Source organism: Helicoverpa armigera, chromosome 6 (genome assembly GCF_030705265.1).
Source record: "Helicoverpa armigera isolate CAAS_96S chromosome 6, ASM3070526v1, whole genome shotgun sequence".
NCBI classification, from domain to species: domain Eukaryota; kingdom Metazoa; phylum Arthropoda; class Insecta; order Lepidoptera; family Noctuidae; genus Helicoverpa; species Helicoverpa armigera.
Genome location: NC_087125.1, coordinates 8,127,909 through 8,149,757, shown reverse-complemented (window position 1 = coordinate 8,149,757; position 21,849 = coordinate 8,127,909). Strand labels below are relative to the sequence as shown.

The 21,849-nt window shown below is 35.3% G+C and overlaps 1 protein-coding gene across 1 annotated transcript; it reads right to left on the bottom strand.

The window, feature by feature from the left end:
- Positions 1-167: 167 nt before the first annotated feature.
- On the bottom strand, positions 168-21,284 carry LOC110375440 (probable G-protein coupled receptor Mth-like 3). The gene is made up of 8 exons (XM_021333544.3): positions 19,678-21,284; positions 16,776-17,020; positions 14,655-14,838; positions 12,543-12,621; positions 8,703-8,887; positions 5,465-5,657; positions 3,049-3,239; positions 168-1,759 (listed from the first exon to the last, which is right to left on the bottom strand). The coding sequence occupies exons 1-8, from the start codon at positions 20,738-20,740 to the stop codon at positions 1,626-1,628; spliced, it is 2,274 nt and encodes a 757-aa protein (XP_021189219.2). The 5' UTR covers positions 20,741-21,284; the 3' UTR covers positions 168-1,625.
- Positions 21,285-21,849: the final 565 nt, after the last annotated feature.

Genomic DNA, 21,849 nt, shown 5'->3' with positions numbered 1-21,849 from the left:
ATATATTATATCCTGAAATATAATATGTTATCGCTCATATATTTTGAAAAAATATTCATAGTTTAGGATGTAATATATATTTTGGTACAGGTTAAAATGTATGACAAGCGATAGAGTTATATCGATGGTAGTAACATCAGAGGGTTGATAAATAATTACAACATAAATGGAATGAAGAATGTTTTATTTTTTTCGTCTTTTTCTCTTTCCTTTTCTTTATATTCTAATTAAAAATCAGATTCGTGAAGGCATTATCTTACGTGTATTATAATACAAAAGTAAATACAATATTTTTATTAAAAATACTAAATCGTGCTCATTGTAGGTCCTTAATGGATAAAAAATACATTTACTCGTAATATAAATCTAGTGTCATCGCAAAAAGTATCTTCGTCATAGACAATATATTTTAGAGGACGTACGAAAACTATGGTTACAAATATGTAACGCCTCTAAGCTTAAAGCTAGCTATAAGTCTAATGTTAACATTGTAAAAATATAGAAAGAGGTGGAAACCTTTTAAGGTACACAAAATCTATATGGCACCCTTCTCCGTTCAACGTATAATATATCTCATAGTTTTATAATTATGCATAACAGTTACGGTATCTATAAGAACACTTATATTGTGATTAAAGTCTATCAGTGCAGGTGTGCCCATTAACAACTTGTCAGTCTACATCCCAGAAACGAAGATGCATTTATATGCACCTTTTTATAATACTTTGAATAAAAAAATACTTCTTTTAAATACACAGATTCGAAAAAAATACTTATCACGCATCTTTTCGTTTCTATGTAGCATCCACAGAAATTAGTTTCAGTAAAACCTCAAAGAATAATCTTCATTATGAACAATTAAAAACACATTGTATATAAAAATAAAGGCAAATGAGAGACCAAAATTAAAATCAATACTGTTTCAAAGATTTCGGTTGAATCAATACTTAAGTTGTGTTAAACACACACACAAACCTTCATAAAGTAATTGGAATAACACTTACGCTTAAAATCTAGACAGGTTACATACAATAGAAACATTATTCATTATATAAAGCCTCCATGAACTCATCATAGCCACACAGTGCTAACAGGCAATTCATTAATACCTAATTATGTGTTAGAAACTAGCATTCATACAACAAAGCATCGTAGCTCAATCTAAACAAGTAAGTGCTAAAACATAATGAATGATGACACTTTATTAATCACTTAATCTATGACTAGACCAATATTAAAATTTAGAAAAGTTATCGAAATGAAAACGATGATTTTGACTGCGTACAAGAACATGCGTGAAGCTTGTTATATTGTGTCGAGAACTTGGCGCTGAAATCCAACTAATGGAAACACCATAATTATTCAATTTTAAGAACTAATATTATTAGTCGTGGTGGTGCATAAACATAAGTATATATTACTCGTCTCCTCAATGGGACACCATTTTATAAATGCACGTTACATATTTCACTTGGGATAATTTCGACCACTGCTTAAACTTTTCTCATTTAAATGCTTATCACCTTAAAATCGAAAATACCAACTAAATGTTTTGCTAGCGTTAGAATAATTTAAGGTGATTTTTTGTTAGATTATCTGCTGAATTCAATGGAAGTGTGTCCCATTTAAGGCTGTTTGATGTTGAGCGACATGCGCGCGTTGTTCCGCTCGTCCGTGCTGAGCGCGCGCGACAGGAATGTGGACGACGTCCGCGCGGACGACGATGCGCCATTCTTCTGAGCGTCCGGCTTCTCCAGCCCTGTCGTATATTAGTGTCATATTAGTCACATTGCATACACATAAGAGGGTCAAAATAATCCAAAAAATATTATGGAATAAAAAAATAACGTGTTAAAAAAAATGGAAAATTTCAAAATTTCAATAATACTGCAAAGGGAGTTTAAAATCATGTGCGAATATTTAACTCTATTCTCTATATACATAAACATACACATAACTGAATTTACTTAGGACGGTATCGCACAAGATAGGTGTGCTAATAAGCAAAAGTTCAGAAAGTGTGAGACTACTATTTACAACAGTTTTTTTTTTCTGAAGTTCTTTGACCAGCCCTTGTAAACATTGAAGATTTTATCAGTCACATGGCGTTAAGAACTTTGTACAAAACCTTCTCACGTTTATATTACGATTATTTTTAGTAATAAATCTAGAAATACTGAATTTTATCATCCAGCCAAGAAGAGAAGCTTTCGAGGTTGTCAGTGCAGTGCTGTCATAATCAGCAGCAGAGCAATCTTTGACTATACACTACACTAATAACTCCATGTGAATGAAATATTTTGTAAAACTAGAGATGTCATATCAACAACATTGAGGGTGCATTTAGAAACATTCATTACACGTGTGAGAAGTATTAGGCAGATAACGGTATCTAAATTAATTAATTCATAATTTAACATTGCCGGGATACCGAATCCGACATTGAAAGTTAGCTTTGTTTGTTAATCAAGCGAATCGTTCATTACGAGCTAGGCGGGCCACGTTCAAAGTGGCATTTGCTAGTTAATTTGTAATTAGAAATGAGACAACAGACAATACAACGTTCAAAAATTAATATTTTCACTAATATATACTTGATTCAATCGGTATCCTTGAACAACCTGAAAACAATAAATACATCTCTCACATAATTGTGAAAAACAATGATAAAATAAAGTCGGTTTATCGAATATGAGTCATACTCTTGAGACAAGTAATTCCGTGAACAAAAGTACACCTACACAGTACACTAGTACTAACAATATGAATATATTTGGCATTCATCATTCGTCCTATACTTATCTGAAGATTGCGAGAGATACACCTATAAGCACATAATTATTGCCTTCAACGACTAATTTGGGTTTAATACAGTAATTTGTATTTTATTTGTTTGTTTGTGACAATGCATGAATTGTATCAATGAATAGATCTATTACCTATTTTACTTCCAGTCGTGAATCTAGTGTCGTAAAATGGCTTTATTGATGAAACCGAAATTGGGACTATGACTAGAACTACGAATGTAGATGCTCTTGACAGTCTTACCTAGCCTCTTTCGTATCAGGTAATACAGCTTGGGTTTGATAACTAGTATGAGGAAGATGAAGACTCCTTGGAGTTCGTTGGTGAGGTCGATGATGGACCAAAGCCACAGAGGTTCCGACACGATGGTAGAGAGCAACTCCGAGATCCAGCCAGCGCCCATCACTACCCAGAGTTTCCCCGTCAACACGTACCTGCGAACACATTTACCGTAGCTATTTTAGTTGGTGCATCTATATATATGTATTCTCTTATCTGACGGGTCACATGTGCAACAGTATAAAATATCTGATGCAGCAAGGAAAATTCCAGCAATAATTAGGATGCCGTCGAATATTCATCGTTTTCCAAGAGGCATCCTGTTCTATGAAAAACTTATTCACTTGATGACAGAAAGTTCTATAGCTTATCCTGTTTACTACGAGGAAATTGTTCCCCAAACTGATGTCACGCCGCTTAAAAAGGCTCCAATTTTATAGCTCTTTCGTCGGCATAGAAGCGAATGTTAAAACGGTTTAATAATAACTACTAAACAATTTTATAGCCCAGAACTGGGTGTACTGCATGTAAAGTGCCCATTAAGTGCTGATTATGAATTAACTACATGACATAGGCTTCTATTAAAATATCGCCACTGTTGTTGAGGAACATAGAAAATGCAAAATAGATGGCCAAGTTATTTATTTCATCAGTAATGTCTCAGTATTTTCCTGATAGTATTTTAGAATTGCAAATTGGTAGACCTACTACATGTGAGATATACGAATAAACAATCGTTTCTTACTGACTGTAAAATTAGCACTGATCTGAAAAAAAACTGATTTTGCTTCGCTCCACACGTTAAAGTTCACTCAACTTGTTTTCAGATGTAACCTGAGCTGGCAAACTAAAGTCGCATACTTTATTCTGCAACTGCCAAAGAGGATTGTATTCGTTAATATTTTTAATTAGCTAAAGGTTATTATATATTTGGTAAATACAATCACTTAACCCTATATATTACGAACCCAAGACTGATAAAATAAGATCATTTTATCCAAGGTTTAAAAATAAACAGTAACATGTTATTGAACGACATTCTTGATAGTGGCTAAAGAGTACCTAATTTTAACGCATGTTGACATATCGAATATTTAATTTGATTCAATTGAATAGTTTTTTTTTTATTATTGGGAACACTGCTCTACTGTACCGCTACCACGAAAAGGTAAAACTTGTTAATCGCGACATAAAAAAGCAAATATATTTAATTACATTTCGTATGTATATCATTATGAAGCATTCTAACAAGGTATATATGTATTTCCCTCGGGCCCTAAAAAAGCCACATGCCAGTCTAACACGAGTATGCTTTAGTAAAGTTCATGCAGAGTTCATGCCAAATCATTGCTTTTAATTAAACAAAACACTCGTAGGTATAATGTTTGATAAATTACAGGAACTACGTAATTCCACAAATGTGTAAGCGTCCTTTAGCATTATCAAAATGATAGTATTATGATCATTATATATAAACAAGTGAGCAACGTAAATTTGTCACTAATGTGTATTATAATGTAATGATTCACCAGCTTGCCCTTTTGATATCTTGCTATCTAAAGTGCGCACTCCTGAACTAATAAATCAAGGACTCATTATTTGGACTGGGATGTATCTATAGCTTTTTCCTTAAAATCTCATATTCAGTCTCATATTAATTTGATCTACATGCGGATATTATGTGTTTAAGCGTGATTAACAAATGACCATGTCCACGGACTTTATTAATGAATGGAGTGGACGGTTGTGTGACGTCACGAACGGCAATTACTCGTCCTCGTTGGGTAATCACTTGAGTGTAACTTAGTAGGATTACTGAACATGAATGGCGCGTCCTTAACTCAGCCAGTGGGTTAGTCAATATTTTTGATGACCAGCTGTATCCCGCGGTTTCACCCGCGCCCCGTGGAAACTTCTTTCCGTAACCGAACAAAATATAGCTTATGTCATTCTGAGCTTCCCAACAGAGATATAAATTTTCAAATTAGTTCAGTAAAATATATTGAATATTTACATCTTTATAAATCCCTCAATTAACAAAAGGACCCATATTACTTTTGAAAACATTCCGCTTATTAACTGGTATAGTCCTGCTTGCTGACCAGTAGCGTGAAATTGATACCAGAATGTTTTGCCAAAATATAAAGGTCATATTCATCTACCAACTGATTAGCAAACAATAAAAAATACGCAGCTTTTGCTTATAACCGCAAATCTATTCTCCTAATTGCCGGTACAAACATAGGTTTTTTGTTCGGGTACTTTCCAGAATTCTGTGAGCAATAAGAGATATACAATGATAATTGGTAAGTACGTACCTACTATCTTGGCTGACAACCGTTCGGCAACGGTATTAAATAAAAAAAAAATGAATACTCACTTAGCTCTGTCGACGCGGAAACGTCGTTTAGCTCGATCACCAACGGAGCCTGCTTGGAGCCGATGAACCTCAGACTTTACCCTCGCACAGTGACGAGCCGTCAGCACCCACAACACGAAGTTGGTACAAGTCACCAGCCCCATAGGGATCACGAAGTAAATGTAATGCGGCCAGTCTGATCCTGAGTTCTGCACTGTAAAAATAATTCGACATGACTTAACAAAATAATGATGAGATCACAATTGGTAAAAACCGCTTTATTTTAAAGTCAACAATGCATTGTAGAGCCTCTATCTGGGTGATCATTTTATATCAAAGCTGACGTAGGCTCCGGACCTGGGTAGTCTATTTATTTAGATTAACTATAAGCACTTCAAAGTTACATTTTATTCACCTTTTATTTATGTAAAATTATCTGCATTTGGAACTATGTAGGAACAAAGTAAGACATGTAAAAATAATAAAACAAAACGTTAAACTAAATCAAATTAAAATTGACGTGATAAAAATCTACTTGAAACTCCATAAAAACTATTCACAAAAGGCTACCATTATTAATTTGCAATACAGCACTAATTACGTCATTCATAAGGTGAACGGTATAACTATTGTGCGAAATAAGAGATTGATTGTTTTTCAAACAGATATGGGTTTGGGGATTTCAGTGAAGAAGTTTTCTATGAGGTTCTAACTAATTTCGAGGAAGTGATAAAAAATTGTATTGCATCATCCGCTTACAAAGTGCAGTTTCTTAACCATTTAAAAACCGCATAAATTATGCACAATGGCTGACATTGACGACCTCATTAATTTTGGTTTTATTTAGGACATACTATAACGATCATACAATGTATCTAATTGCTCTCTCTTCTAATTGTAAAATTCACTGTAATCTATCAGCAATCTTGAAAAATATTTTCACAGTTTTCCAGGATTACCTACGTACATAGTGCGACATAATAGCCAATGTTCTTGAAACTTTTACGAGGACTACGTTTCGTGACGTGTATCGCCTTACTTTATCGTAGACAATGACTCAACACATACGTACGTGTAGACGTATTTATCAATTAGACAGATATGTGTACCAATTATTAGGAGACGGGTCGCGCGTCGTCTGGCCGCCCCATTTTCTAAGCGTCCAAATATTTGTCCTTAATACTAGCCCTCCAAATGGTTTGGACTAAATGTGCCCATAGTCTTAGTGTGCACAGTATGTTTAATTATTGTGTATAAAACCACGTGATATTCTAAAAATAACCCACAGCATCAATGCTGTGTTTATCCCACAAAAACAATGAGTTGCATATACCAACCCAAGTCACAAGTTTGGTTGAAGTAAAAAAAATATATAAAAATTCGCTTCTCCGTGTAAAAATATAAAATCTAAGAATAAAGAATACCTAAATCTATAGTTAAGATAATGTAAACACCTAATTTTGTGGTCGTTAGTGGCAGAAAGACAGCATTAATTATAATTAGTAAACGGCCCATAACGCTCTGTACCAGGATGTACGTAATGTTTGTTGCAAGCGAACTGTTATCCAAAATATTTTGTTCGAACTACGTGTTTAAAAGTTATTGTTGAAACTCGCCAAAAAATCAAAACCCACATTATGATAATTACCAAAACATACGATAACATGCTTTACAAACGTTATAGTTTATTATATTGTTACGGACACTTCTGCATTGTAAAATCGTAGTTAAAAGAACTTTTACAAATAACTTTTATAATTTCGAACTTATGTCTACTTAATTTTCTCGTACATGGCCATTAGTGATTAAAAATTTACAAATCCGAGAAGTAAGTACTTTAATAACATAATAATCTTTAACAGTTTCGAAGATGATTAAAATAATGCATAGTAAATTACAATACGACCGCGCAATGTAGATACTGCATGTTTGCATAGACAGTCCGTCATGTTTGTGACCTCTGTTAGCCTCAAAGAGGAGTTGGAGTTTCCATGTCCTTGTTATCTACATTCATATACCTACGTAGTTACGGAATTACCAAAACAAAACTACATTATTTGTGTGTACAAATCATACCAACAACTCCAAAATATTACAATGGAAATGAATTTAATAAAGACATCAAAGCAATGAACGCATAAACCATGATTCTCGAAAGTTATAGTTTTAAGAAAAAATCACGACCACAGTCCAAGTCCGTTTATTATTTTTATTGTACGCAGAATTTGACCGAGAATTTACTTTAAAAGCGCGGGCGTTTACGGAAACTGTATTTGTATCAGCTATGAAACATTCTCATGAAAGAAATATCCATATTATATGGTATACGTATGTATTTGTATCTGCCTATATGTTTCATTGTGACTCATTGTAGTTGAGAACAGAAGCTTCCAAAGTTTGTACTCTACATAATCTCTAATATTGATGAAGATGTTATCGTAAATCTTCACAATATTTTTATTCCACACGCTCGACTAAGATTTGACACGGAAAATAAATTTCACGTCCACAGCTCTTTAAGCTTTTGTTAACTTTAACCAAATGTTCAATATTTTACGTGAAATATGTCCGTGACTAGTTGTTATAATATTTGTACTTTGCCGACGTAACACAGCATTTTTATTAAAGACTTGGGTATTTCGATCGTGTACGCACAACTAACAAATGAAAGATAAAATTGGATTAATAGAAACAAAGCTGTGTTGGTTAGAACTGGTTTCGTAATAGAAATTTATTATAATCAGAGTTGATGGGAAGTACACTAGTTGGTGTAATCAGTAGATTACGTACGCACATCCTACGTGAACAATTACTATAGTTGGTAAATATAACGTCATCGATATCCATTGAAGGTCTAACCAGGAAGACTCTCGAAAAGTGTGTGTACGAATTATGTGATTCGTCGTTGTGTTTATATAGGTAATTATTTATCAATTCAATGGAAGACATCCAATATTTATAAAATTCAATACCTTTATTATCATAAATAGTGTATATGGGTTCAACCAAACAAAATTCAGTGCGCAAAATTATGTGGCAGATGAATTTATCCTATGTATTTTCTCTATCTCTGTACCAAATTTTATTAAAATCAATTAGATAGTTCAGACGTGAAAGCGTAACAGACAGATAGACAGAGTTACTTTCGCATTTATTATATTAGTAGGGATTTAAGTCCCTGTTCCAGTTCCAATCAGTAAAGACATACATTCATCCGCAACCTTTCACAATAACAAATTAATATAAAACAATTACTTACCCGTTCCGAACCAGCACATTCCCTCTCCCATGTTGGCGTCCAGGAACGGAGCGACAGGATACTTGTCGAACAGAAACATGACGAGGGTGAGGAAGATGGCCGTACTCCAAGCGTATAAGGAGTACCAGAGGAACCGGCGTAGTTCAGCGTCAGCTTTGCGCATCGGCTGCACGGTACGGACACTCCTGGGGACAAAGTGACAAAGTGATTACTAATGTTGACACCGAAGTGAGAAAACATATTGCGCCGACCCCAAATAATTTGGGATCATGACAGGAGGAACAATAAGTGATAAAACATGAAGGCTCTTACGGTGTTACGAAAAAATTTAACATAAGTTTGACATATGTTTAATATTTTGTTAGGGGTTTTTCTGTTGCGTGTTTCAAAATTTTTAACTAGGTAATAAGTAAGATGAAAGATGAGAGCTCTTCTTTCCCAATATTAGGTTCAAGCTTGATCTCAACGCTGCCGTTAGCTGGCAGCTTTGAAAAGATCCCGAGGAAAGGCCATAGCACTATCTTGACCTAATTATTAAGCCAGACCACATTTACAAGAATAGAGTTCCTAAAGATAGTAGAAATCATACATTTTGCAAGTTGACTGGAAACAAGAACGAGGTAAACCCAGCACAAAGTCAACGTATATAAATAGACACACTAATGACAAAAGTAAACAGTTCCACTAAAGTAAACAACAAATTGTCACATCTTAGAAATCCCCAAAAGTTCATATTCACTAAAGAAAAAACTGACGTCTTCTACGGAATTATTTTAATATGTTATGAAGAGCAGATTAAACACCTAACGTGATTGAGAATAAGTGAGTCCGCACATTATTTGTTTTGTTAAAATAATAATGCTTCTGCCCATTACTTTTATGGCGATTACGGCAAACATAGAAGTCGTAACGGCACGTGACGTGAGCTAATAACACGTACCTATGGGGTCTTTATTGGTTTTTACTGCTCCCATTAAGTCGCCGGGTCATGGGGATTGACTCGCTAATCACGAGGATAAAGTACTGTGACAAAATATACGATAACAAGCACCCGGCTTCAGATAAACATTAAGCCGTAGATAACTAAAGCTTCGAACATAATAAGTTCATTATAGCGCACAGATACCCTGGGCATGCTGCCTATCGCGTAACCATGTATACTTCAGCTGAACTATGAAATTGTAAACACAACTGTAGACGTGTTAACATTTACCATACGGATGGTTTATGAATGTTATCTTACTCAACCATAATTTAAATAAAATATAGTCAAGTACATGATGAGCTGGCCCGTGAAGGGTTCCGTACCGAAAAGTGGTTATTACAAAACTAATGTTTACAATTGAGTGCGACAACTCACGACATTTTTTAAAGTCACGTTGTTGGCAACGTCATTGACATTTATTTATTTTTTTGTATATCCATATCAGGTCTCATCTTAGACGAACACAAAACAGTTACTCTCGGTATTTTTAACACGTACGTACAGTACCCTAATGTATTAAAGTAAACTGAACGTCCTCAGACTGTTTATAAAACGTGTAATTTTTATTCTATATTGTAATTATTCGTGGTATTGTGTCGGAGCGGCCGGTGACGGTCTTAATTAGTGCCCCGCCCACGCAGTGCCACAACATAAAGTGCGTTTTCCTATAATGTCGGTTTTCATTAACGCCTAATCGTGACCCGCACGCTCGGACTTTTCTATTACACATTAGACACCATCAAATTAACAACTAGCACTAACATCGTTCTTTAATAAACACTAATTAACAAAATTTGTGGAAAATAATCGTAACTCTTGCTAAGTCTGTTTTCGCAAACTGTCCGAGCCTAATATAATTGTGCTAATAATATTATCAAATATTTGTGTCGCGATGTAAAATTAAACACTCACGGTCGTGAAAACTAGCCAAATAGTTTTGATATAATACTCGTTTTACGAAAACTTTACAACATACTACTTTGAATGTAAATATAATATTTTACTTCATATACATGTGGGAGTTGACCTTATTTGCCAGGTCACTGTAGAGTTCTTAAGCAAACTTATTTTAGAAACAGGTCTTTACGATAAAAAAATATATATTCTTAGAAAAATATATCTCATGCCTAAATAAACCAATACCTACACACAAGTTCGCGAGAACAATAGTAACGATAAAAAATTGCTGAACTAGGTTTTTTTGTCCTATTCACTATTCACGTGAAAATAATTTTGGATTTTCTTCAATGTATCAAATTTTCATGTACACGTCATCCCTTTTCTAGCCAAACCTACGTTCAGCAACGCACGTCGTCTCTAACACTATAGAGGATATTAGGCAACGGTCTATGGGGTTTCCCAGAAGATGCTCTATGAGTTTACGATCTATGCAGGTATCAAATATTTCTGTATAGTCTTGTTACTTCTCCGTGTGAACCCAGCAGTGGGACGATATAAAAGTTGTAACGAGTCAAGTTACTTTAAGCTTTAAGTGAAAAGTTTCACACACTATCGAACTTCTATGACGATAACATTTAATTAACAAATGCAATTGCATGCACACCATGATAATAGTGCAGCCAACTTATATTACATTGTTCTAGGTCAAGACCTAGTGCAACACATTAGTTGTATCATATGTACTAGGAAAAGCAAACATTTATGGAGTACTTATGTATGATTCACACAATGTAAATAACACATCATATATCCTCTCACGATAATAAATGTTTTATCACATTTATCATTCAAACTTATCCCTATTATATAACATGAATCCTTTATCCAATAAAATTAGAACAACTCATAATTCTACATAAGTGTAACAACATTTTTTGCTATTATTACCTCACATATTTAAACCTACATTAGATCATTGCGGTATTTAATATATTTGTATATTTATTTTAAACGTCTTAACGCGGCCCCGGGGTTTCTTGCCATGTGCAAATATCAAAGAGCCGGTGTGTAAACTCATCGATAACTAAGACAAAACAAACATTTACCCACATTGCGACAAACGCTTCGAGCACCACTCTACGGATGTGTCTAATCAATTATGACATTACTGAACCAGCAAATCATTTTATTTGTAAACCTAGACTTTCAATCATAAATGTTCGGGAACTGTTGTTTGTATTCTCGAAAGAGAAGCTGTTAGTCACAAATTGTAGCAACGCCTGTATTCCTGGCCAAACCGCGGCTAGCTCAGATACCACATTACGCATCCGTAAAATCCGGTTGTGTAGGCCGTCGGATTGACTTGTTATCACTCCCTAATATATGATTTGCTCGTATTTTGCAGAATACTACCCAAATTATAACATCAGTTTTGTAGTATAAACATTTTCATTCAATGATCACATAGTTTCGAGAAAAACTGCTAGTTTTACAAAATATGAGATTTCAGGAATCAGAACAGAATTTTTGCTATGCTAACCACAATACCGAATGAACTTGATTTTGATACACTTCGGTATATAGTTCAAGACTGAATGCATCGCAGAGTCTGGCGCATTACACGGCCGAATATTTTCTTTAACGTTATGATGTAAACAATCTCTCGCTATCTGAGCCCGAGATGTGTACTCAATCTGAGATTAGGAGTGCGGAGTAAAGATTTCAGTGGCAGGAAATTATTTGTTTAACGTTTGCAATTCTAATAACACTCCAGATGCGTGTGATCACACTACAAATGGTAGCAGGCCGTCATCCTGTGTAACTGGGTTGGATACGCGATAAATGTGCATAACTGTCAGGGCGTGATAACACACATTATGTAGGAATCTTCAATTCACACGTCATTTGCATAGTAGCCAGTGTTAATGTTTGTGTTGATTGTTAACAAAACTTACCCAAATGTCCACCAGATGTCGAAGCACATGACGTTGAGCCAGGCGAACGCGGCGACGAAGCCGAAGTAGATCCCGTACCCTGTGCAAACAATCAGTCTTCATGTAATGGATCAACTATGACTGGCGAACCTTCCTACACAATGTAAAGTACATTGTGGATTCTCAAATTATTTCAGTTACGCACTGCAACGCGTAAGAGTTATTTATCACAATCACAGATGCTTGGTGAATAATGTGCTCTTGATCAACGTTATGCAAATATGTGCATAGATCTAATCTGATTTTATAAGTAAGCTAGAATTGGATAACATTTTTTTAGGATTTTTAGGTACATATCAATACTGTTAATTGATGTCAATGTGGGTAATTTTTTTCACCCAAAGGTGTTAGTTGCCTCGCGGTTTCACCCATGTTTCAACAAACAAACATAGTTATTTCGCATTTAGTAAGAATTCGTTAGATTTGTAAATTATTTAATAAAATGAGTTGATTTCTTATTACAGATTGGAACAACTGTAGCAAACTCTAAATACCCATGTTACTCATCAAGTTAAACTTTTTGCGGTTTATATTATTCAATATTTCAATCAAAGCTTACAATAACCAAACCTTATTATTTTTCATAAAACCGCGTAGGCCCTGGTTGATTCACCGGAACCTATTCTTAGACCCAATTTAGAATGGATTGTTTAGGCAATTTATTCCTTCGATGACGTAATGAACACTTAAATAGCATGTCTTGATTACACAGGTATGTTGTGATGGAGCAAATACCATAACAAAAACATATGTATCATAACACTTACATACACGCATGTATTTTATACAGTATCGAGATTTACGTCTTCTCTTGCCATATAAAAGACAACACATCATCATATAAATAAAAGATACATTATTATGTCGAATACTTCGAATGCCTTGCTCCAGACACAACAATGCAAAAACAATTATTTCAAGGCTACCGGCTATCGTGCCTACAAAACTTAAATATCACGGTCATTAATAAGTAAATCCATGTCTTCGTTAAATCAGAGTGATCTAGAATGACTTCAAATCTAAGTTGGTCATAAATCCAGCGGTTGATTGCTTTTTGCTTAGAAACATCTCAACGCGTCGTAAGTATTTATATTTAGTTAGAAGTCATTCATAATTAATAGTTCTGCGGTATTTTCTTCACGGTTCAGAAAATATTTTATTTATTTTTAAATTATAGATGTGGTTAATATTTCCAGAAATTGTTCATGCTTTATTACATTTTTTTCATACCTTAAAACTAATTTGAAACGGTCCAGCAATTACTCCTAGTCAGACAAAAAATAAGTTACACGTAACGTAATTACTGTTCGTTAATTATTTTGTACTGAATTAGTTAAATCGAATGGTATTTGAATCGAGAATATTTGTATAACGTGCCAATCTCAGCGGTAACTAAATGTAACTGTTGTTGAGTGTAAATATAGCGATCTACGTAACTTTGATGCAGTATTATCTAGTCTTCATCAACCGCATACAAGTGCATCATATTTACAACGCCATTTATTTTATAATACGCCCTAAAATATGATTTAGATAATATCGCCACTTGTATCTTCGATTTTTATTGCGACCAGATGTTATCAAGTACTCCTCGATAAAGTTAATTCTATACATAATATCACTTATCGTTTCGTTTATTAATTTCCCTTTAGCGCTTATTAATAAATCGAAACCCACGCTACAGCGAAGTACATTTACGCAATCGAGAGATGGATTTTTCAGGAATCAATTAAACTAGTAGATATCTACTCACTACACGTACTTTGCTCTCATACGCGATACATGTTCTATTTCTCAACCCATTTGCTTTTCTGGGATAAGAAAGTAGACTTTATGGCTATGCGTAAATTATGAGATTTCTCTCCGAAACCTAAATTAAGACCTACCCCGACTGATTTGAACTCTTATCTTCGTCTTCTTATCCTAGCGTCCAACCTACTTGCGACTTCAAAAAAACTACATTATTTTTTCATCCACTTCACGGTTATGCCTTAATTTTTCGTAAATTAATACACCAGTAGAGCTATATGCTAGATACGCATATTTGTGCTGGCAATTTATCACAAGACTCACCCAGCAGTGTGCAGGCAGTGTCGTCGGGGACTCGGCTGTACTGCACGCGAGCGAGGCAGCTGAACGCGAGCAGCATCATGCTCACGTGACAGATGAGGGTGCGTCCATGCAGGTTGCGCAGCTCCGGCAGTGCTATGTACACCACCAGGGTCAGCGCCAGGCATACGCTCGATATGCTGATCAACTGCCACAAAAAAATAACAAATATTTAAGTTCCTTGAGACATGTACATACACACATATTACATCATTCTCGGCTCCATGCTATCCCAATCAATAGGCCCATGCTATATCCCTATTTATATTGTCATGTTTATTTTAGCAAGGACTGAAATAATTCAAATAAAAGCAAGGGTGATGACTATATCCCCATGCACCACTGATAAACATCGCCATCTAAATCGCCATTGTGAAAATTTTGACTCACCAAGCGATTCTACGCTTTTCTTGACCAGTGAACCAGTTTTGACGTTAATTTTCAGTCATTTTCTGAGATTTCCTCACAGTATCAACGACTATTAAAGCTTTCGTTTTTAACCATTCCTTTATATAGTCCAAAAACATAAAACATGTTTACATTCTCTTATAGGTAAATGTTACGCTAGACCAGAATAAGAATTGGTATTATAAGCTTCTTCTCATTTTCCCTTGAAAATTACTCCAGCAAACAAAGTTCAAAAAGATTGAGTTTATCGATTTGAACAATACAAATGTTGAACTTATTCCTGACGAAAACCGGTTTTTTGCCTTTAGTATCCAGACAGACAAAAATTCGGCTACATGATTACGTCACCGGTCTGAAGGGAACTCACGCGCTTTGTTTTAATCTGCGAAACCCACTCAAGACCTCTTCTGGCCCCATCAATATTAGTTTTAGTTCATAGATAACCTATTTCGATATTTATGAATTCGTAAGCTCACTTTGTGAACGTACTTTTGTTTTAATTTCGTTTCTCACATGCTATCGGCCTAAATATCTTTATTTATGTCAGTGAAGGTATTACAAGCTTGATAAACATTTCAAATGCTCTTATTTGAAGTCAGAACAATCGCATTGGCGTAGGCTTAATCTATGTCGATGACTTCGATTTCGGTTTTTTGTCTCTTATCTAATTTATCACACAAAGGAACTGAACTCGACAGCGCACTTGTAAATTGTGATGAATTGGACCCAGATAAAGTATTTATAAAATTATACCCAGTTACGCGCAATAAAGTCACATAGATATAATTTGATATTTATTTCTAAAAATAAATCGTTTTAAATGCAATATCGGACTCGCATATTCATTTTGAGTGACGCATATTAATTATCTGCGAATAAAATTCTGCATGTCGTTATGTTACTTTGACTAATCTGTACACTCTTTATATTTCAATTGGACAAGTACTTTTGAAACAATATGTTTCATGTGGTGGTCGACCGAAATGAAAATATGTACCTAAGTAATAGTATTTGTTTTTATACTAACATGAATATATTTATTAATGTTAATTATGTACGTTTTTGACAAGGGAGGCTTTTGTTCTTAATTTGACATACCATTAGCTCCCTGCTTTGACAACTCCGATCAGATTTCAGTGTGTGAACAATAAATTAATTAACGGAGGGTTATGATTACCGCTATGTGATGACGTCAGTCTCGGCTTATATTTTCACTTTATTTGTTTATGTTTTGCATGATGGTTTCCTTATGGCCCACTTCTCCGATTATAAACTAAACATGGTCTTAAAAAACACCAAGAAAGTTAGACGTCAGTGTAGGAAGTCCTGACACAAATAACAATTACTGGCTACTGTGAATTCGTAGGTGGTGTAAACCAAAATCTATTTATATACGTTTTATAATCACTTCTTAAGTAATTTCCCGGAAACGAGATACGTCTGAGTCACTAGATGGTTTGTTTATAAGCATACGAATCAATCCATTCATGTGATCTATTGACTCGCAGACCTATCTAAACAAACTTAAAAAAATGTATCGCATTCAAAAAACATCTATTTCCGTCGTTAAATCTCAACAACTTTCAATCCATCATCAATTATTCCTTTGAAGATATATCATCGTAAAAATCAATCAAGTGTTGTAATAATCGTGTAGTAAAATCACTTATGACTTACGACGAATGATATTTGGAAGTTTTTCACATCTTTGACCTTCACGAAGCAGTTGACGGCAGTAATGAGGATGTCGCCATCTGGACACCAGCGGCTGTCGAAGGCTTCGAAGCAATAGGAGTCTCCGACCCCGACCGGCGAGATGAGGCGCCCGTCCGGTGTCAGTTGATGTCGGTCGCGCTCCACTGACTTGTTCAGCACAATACGACCCTCAGGGCAATGCAAATCGGTGCGGATTGCAATGATATCTAAAATAAATCATACACAAATTTATTCTATTTTTTTTCTCCAGGAAGACGAAAATATTTTTGACGTCACTTAAGTAAAGGAATGTTCCATTAAGCCTTATGTTTTCCTTCTTTAGTTCAGGGTCATCCATTCTTTTTGGTCGTCTTGTCAACAGTTTTTGTATGAGTCCAGAAAATACCTAATACAGCAGGATAGTTTTCATGTGAAAGTATTATATATATAATATATTTTTTATGTTATATAAAAAAATATTTTTAACAAAAAGCAAGTGAGCAGTGAATATATGTATGTATACCTAGTTTAATTTTGTTTATATCCCGGGATGTATGGTAGTCGACGGATAGACAAATACACTCAAAGCATGTTATTATCGTCTATTAATATAATTTAATTTATTATACTAATTTAATTTATTATCTCATCATATATGGCGAGCCTTTTTCCCCAACATAGTTGGGGTTGACTTCCAGTCTAACGAGATGCAGCTGAGTACCAGTATTTTACAAGAAGCGGCTGCCTATCTGACCTCCTCAACCCAGTTATCCGGGCAACCCAACACGGAAAAATAACAGGATGTCACCCATCCTCGGAGTGACCGCGCCAAGGATCGCTTAACTTTATGATCGATCGATGTCAAAAAAATCTGAAATGCGTCATATGCTATGCCAAAAATGCATTTGACATTTATCTTACACTAGCTTTTGCCCGCAACTTCGTTCGCGTGGAATAGTGACTACCAGCAGATTTTTGATTTGACCAATAGATGGCGCTATATGTCCGGAATAATTTTATTTTTATTTTTTTTTGTAATAAAAACTATCCTATGTCCTTTCTCAAGTTTCAAACTATGTCTGTACCAAATTTCACACAAATCGGTTCAGTAATTTAGGCGTGAAGAAAAGACAGACAGACAGAAAGACAGACAGACAGACAGACAGACAGACAGAGTTACTTTCGCATTTATAATATTAGTTTGGATGTTCATCCTTATCACAATGTGATTAATATTCAAAAGTGTTTCTACATAATTGTGTGCAGTTTTCTTCTTCCATGACCTTACTCAATTAATTGTGGTTAACCTATCAATTTCCCTAGGGTTTTTCAGTGGATTTTCCTGAGTGTGAAGACATTACGCAATATGAAACGATTGACCGGATTTCGCAATTCCTATTTAATTCCTTTGTGTGAATCTATGTTATACTGATCTATAGCTCTTAATATAATAAAGATTAAACATGTTTTTGTTTGCTTGTACGGTTATAGGCTCCGAAACTACAGAAACGATTTGAAAAAATCTTTCAGTGTTGGAAAGCTACTCTATCCCCGACAAACATAGGCTATGCTTTATCCCTATACGAGCCGTAGTTCCCACACAAAATAGCTAGTCGTCTATATCGTCGTCTACACTTTCGGACGGGTTTAATTAATGATCCAATTTGATAGCCACTATTCATACCCTTTTATTAATTTTATCTCTTCAGGCTACATTTGTGTATCAATATGACAAGATATTTTTTGGAAAAAAACCGAGAGAGCTTGATCATTGTTTGAAGTTTTATGGCTGTTAATAAGAACTTCAAACTTCGTTCAAGTATAATGGTAAGTAATCTTTATTATTTTGTAAGTACACAATAATGAAATAAAATGGTCGATAATAGCGTACAACTGCATTGTTCATAATCATTGAGGAAACTACATTACAAACACTTTCAAATCGTCAACTTGACAGTTTGTCCACATGTCAAATTGTTTGTAAACGTTCTACTTTGCTAACAATTTGCACTTCTAAAGTGGTAGGAAAATTAAACGTAATGACATCAAATATACTATTTGCTCTCAAGTGTTCCGCAGTCGACGGATTGCTTCCTTATCTGTATTAATATAATAAAGATGAAACATTTTTCGCGAGTTTATTTGTACCCTAAAGGCTACGAAAGGACTGAACGGATTGGATTTTTTTTTCTCTGTTCTACAGGTACCTACACTATTCGCGAGTAACTTAGGCTATATTTTATCCGGGTACGGGAACAAGTAACCCCGGGGTGGGGGTGAAACCGCGGGAAGACATCTAATGTACTACATGTTTTGAAGTGGCATATAGAATTGCTAAACTATAGCAATACTTTTTAATAACTTATCCATGTACTTGCGTAGGTCATGGTCCTAGTCATGGTACAAGCATTGTTCGAAAATATTTCAAAAGGTTTTCGATTTCTGGTTAATCACAGACAAATAAGAGAAAATCGATTTTAATTCACCGAACTGCGTCAAATACTTTTATAAAACTGAGTAGGAAATAAAAAGTAAACTGCCTACTGCCTTCCCTGCATACTTAACCGCGGTCTTTAACAACACTAGCACATCCATTTATAAGCCACAATATATTGTAGTTGTTAGGGATCGAGCAGGACTTCATTGTGTAATGATTACTCAACAATAAACTAGAGCAATAAAAAATATGTCTGAGCAATAGGAATATAAAGAATCAATCAAGAAACTTACGAATTTTTTGCAGTTTTTACGAGGGAATTGTGCATAATTGGGTAAATAAGTACCGAATTCTACTACGAGATATCATATGTCTGATAATAAATTGTCGAGTTGTCCCTACGTTTGAAGTCGCAGTAAAGGTAAAGGTTATAAATAAAAAGCTTACCTGCGATATCAGGATCTTTACGCTGCAGAGGCTCCAAATAGTCTGTTATATTGAATAACACGTCGTCCGAGTTTGGTGTACATTTGCTTACAAAACTTCCACATCGTCTAGGCCTATAATGATATCCGATGGGACAGCATTTCCTGACACTTAATGCTCCATACTTAGAGTTATCATGAGTACAAACGCGAGCGACCAGCTCCTTCCTGGAATACTCTCCGTCCAAGCACCACTCGCCTGGCAGTGCCACTCCGCCACCCTTTCCGTTTCTGCTTGTAACTTTCAAATTACTGCCCTCAACTTCTAATGAAAAATATTCCTCTCTTAGCTCCACACCGAACTGATCCATTTTGCAATTCAATCCATGATCGATGTCATAAATATCATGATCGCTCATATTCAAGTGCTGCAAAAGCCAGTCTTCTGTATTATTAACATCAGTATATCTACACAAATGGAAATTAGTATCGTAGCTCTTTCCCCTCGGACAACATTTTCGATAATGCTGTATAGTAAGTTTCTGTTGAGATGTCTTCGCAGATTCATTTTTAATACACCCTAGCTCTACTATTTCAGGAATGTTTTGTTTCAGAGTACCGTTTAGAACTTCAAGATCAAGTCTGTCATGACAATTTTCTGAATCTTGAAACCGGTCATCTAGTTCAGAGGATATCATCTGCACCATTTGCACCGCATCACACTCTGAAGGCATACCATACTGCACCGGTACATTATCACCAATCAAAAGCGGTGAAATACTAATATTATAACTTTTCTGAGCACTTTCGCGATCTATGCACTGAAAGGAGGTTGCAAAGTCTTCACCATCTGACACTTTCATTAAACTTTGACTGTTCGGACAACACTTATTAAACACCTTGTCTTCCTGGACGCTACCGGCACTGGCATAAACAATTGCACTCACAACAATTAAAAGCCGCATTGTTAATAAAATAGCCGGAGCTCGGGGCACCAATACCAACATCGAGAGCATAGAACGTTCACAACAGGTGGTGAGTGTCGATCGGCGTGCTGGGCATTGTTTATTTTCGAAGCCAGACATGCGAAACGTGTGTTGTGGCAAAGCGTCGGCGGCGCAATGGTGCGGCTTCGCGTCGAGCTCCACTCTGATCAGCGCCGGCCGGTGGAGGCTGCTGCGCCCTTGAAGCTGTCCGTCGATGACGCGCCCAGAGCTTTCGTCAAACTTGCGGTTTCCTTTCCTTTATTTTTCAAGAAACGGAACAATTTTTCAATAAACAGAACAATTTTTCACTTAAACTGCACGTTCATTTTTTACGACCACTGATTGAGCACATCACAAACAATAACAAAAGAAATTGTAACAAATTCTTATTTTTGTGATATTGCTGTGAATCAGCTTTCGTTCCCTGCCCCAACACTAATCGACTTGATGTCACGAATCACCCGAAGGTATTGTACAAAGATGTCGACTCAAAATTCTTATCAGATATCAACTGATAAAAACATGAAACGACTGATTGTGTACTAAGAATTTAAAGTGTAAACAAATATTCAATTTGCTACATTGATATGATATAGGTAATTGATAACTGATTTGATTTCGGCTGAATGAAATGATGGAATGAAAACAAGTGACGATTGTCAAGAGTTTTATAGAGGTTTTTGCGTGACAGAGACAATTCGTCTTCTGCATATTAATTCGGATAATTGAAGCTACTTTTGTATAAGGTGTTTTAATACGCCATTACATTGGTATTCAATTGCATGCATATTGCAAATCCGTAGAGACTGCAAATGAATTAGTCTACCAAAGTTTTCATTAAGTGCAATTCGTAGTAAGAACATCACTAACGTCGATCAAGTAGTTTGAATAACAATGAATAAAATACTTACAAGCGGTTTTCAGTGGTTTTGCCCGAGTTCAATGGAAAATACTTCTGAAACCCATATTGAAAGTATTTTACATCTCTCTCACTCTAGGATTTTTACCATTTTCATTCTACACAAACTCACTTAAATCGGTACATTTATACATACATACATACATTTGTACAAAAGTATAAGACACTTGAACTTAATTTAAGTCATAATTCGAGAATTATATAATTTCAAGTGAGACAAGCTTACCTCGACGAAACCAGAACAATATACCTTTTACTGATTATTTTTGTTTACCTACTTTCTGTAACC

Coding starts and splice junctions, on each gene's coding strand:
- LOC110375440 (XM_021333544.3), bottom strand. CDS start 20,740: ATGTCTGGCTTCGAAAATAAACAATGCCCAGCACGCCGATCGACACTC. Junction 8,888..12,542: donor GACATCTGGTGGACATTTGG/GTAAGTTTTGTT, acceptor CTTTGTCCCCAG/GAGTGTCCGTACCGTGCAGC. Junction 1,760..3,048: donor CCTGATACGAAAGAGGCTAG/GTAAGACTGTCA, acceptor AATATACGACAG/GGCTGGAGAAGCCGGACGCT.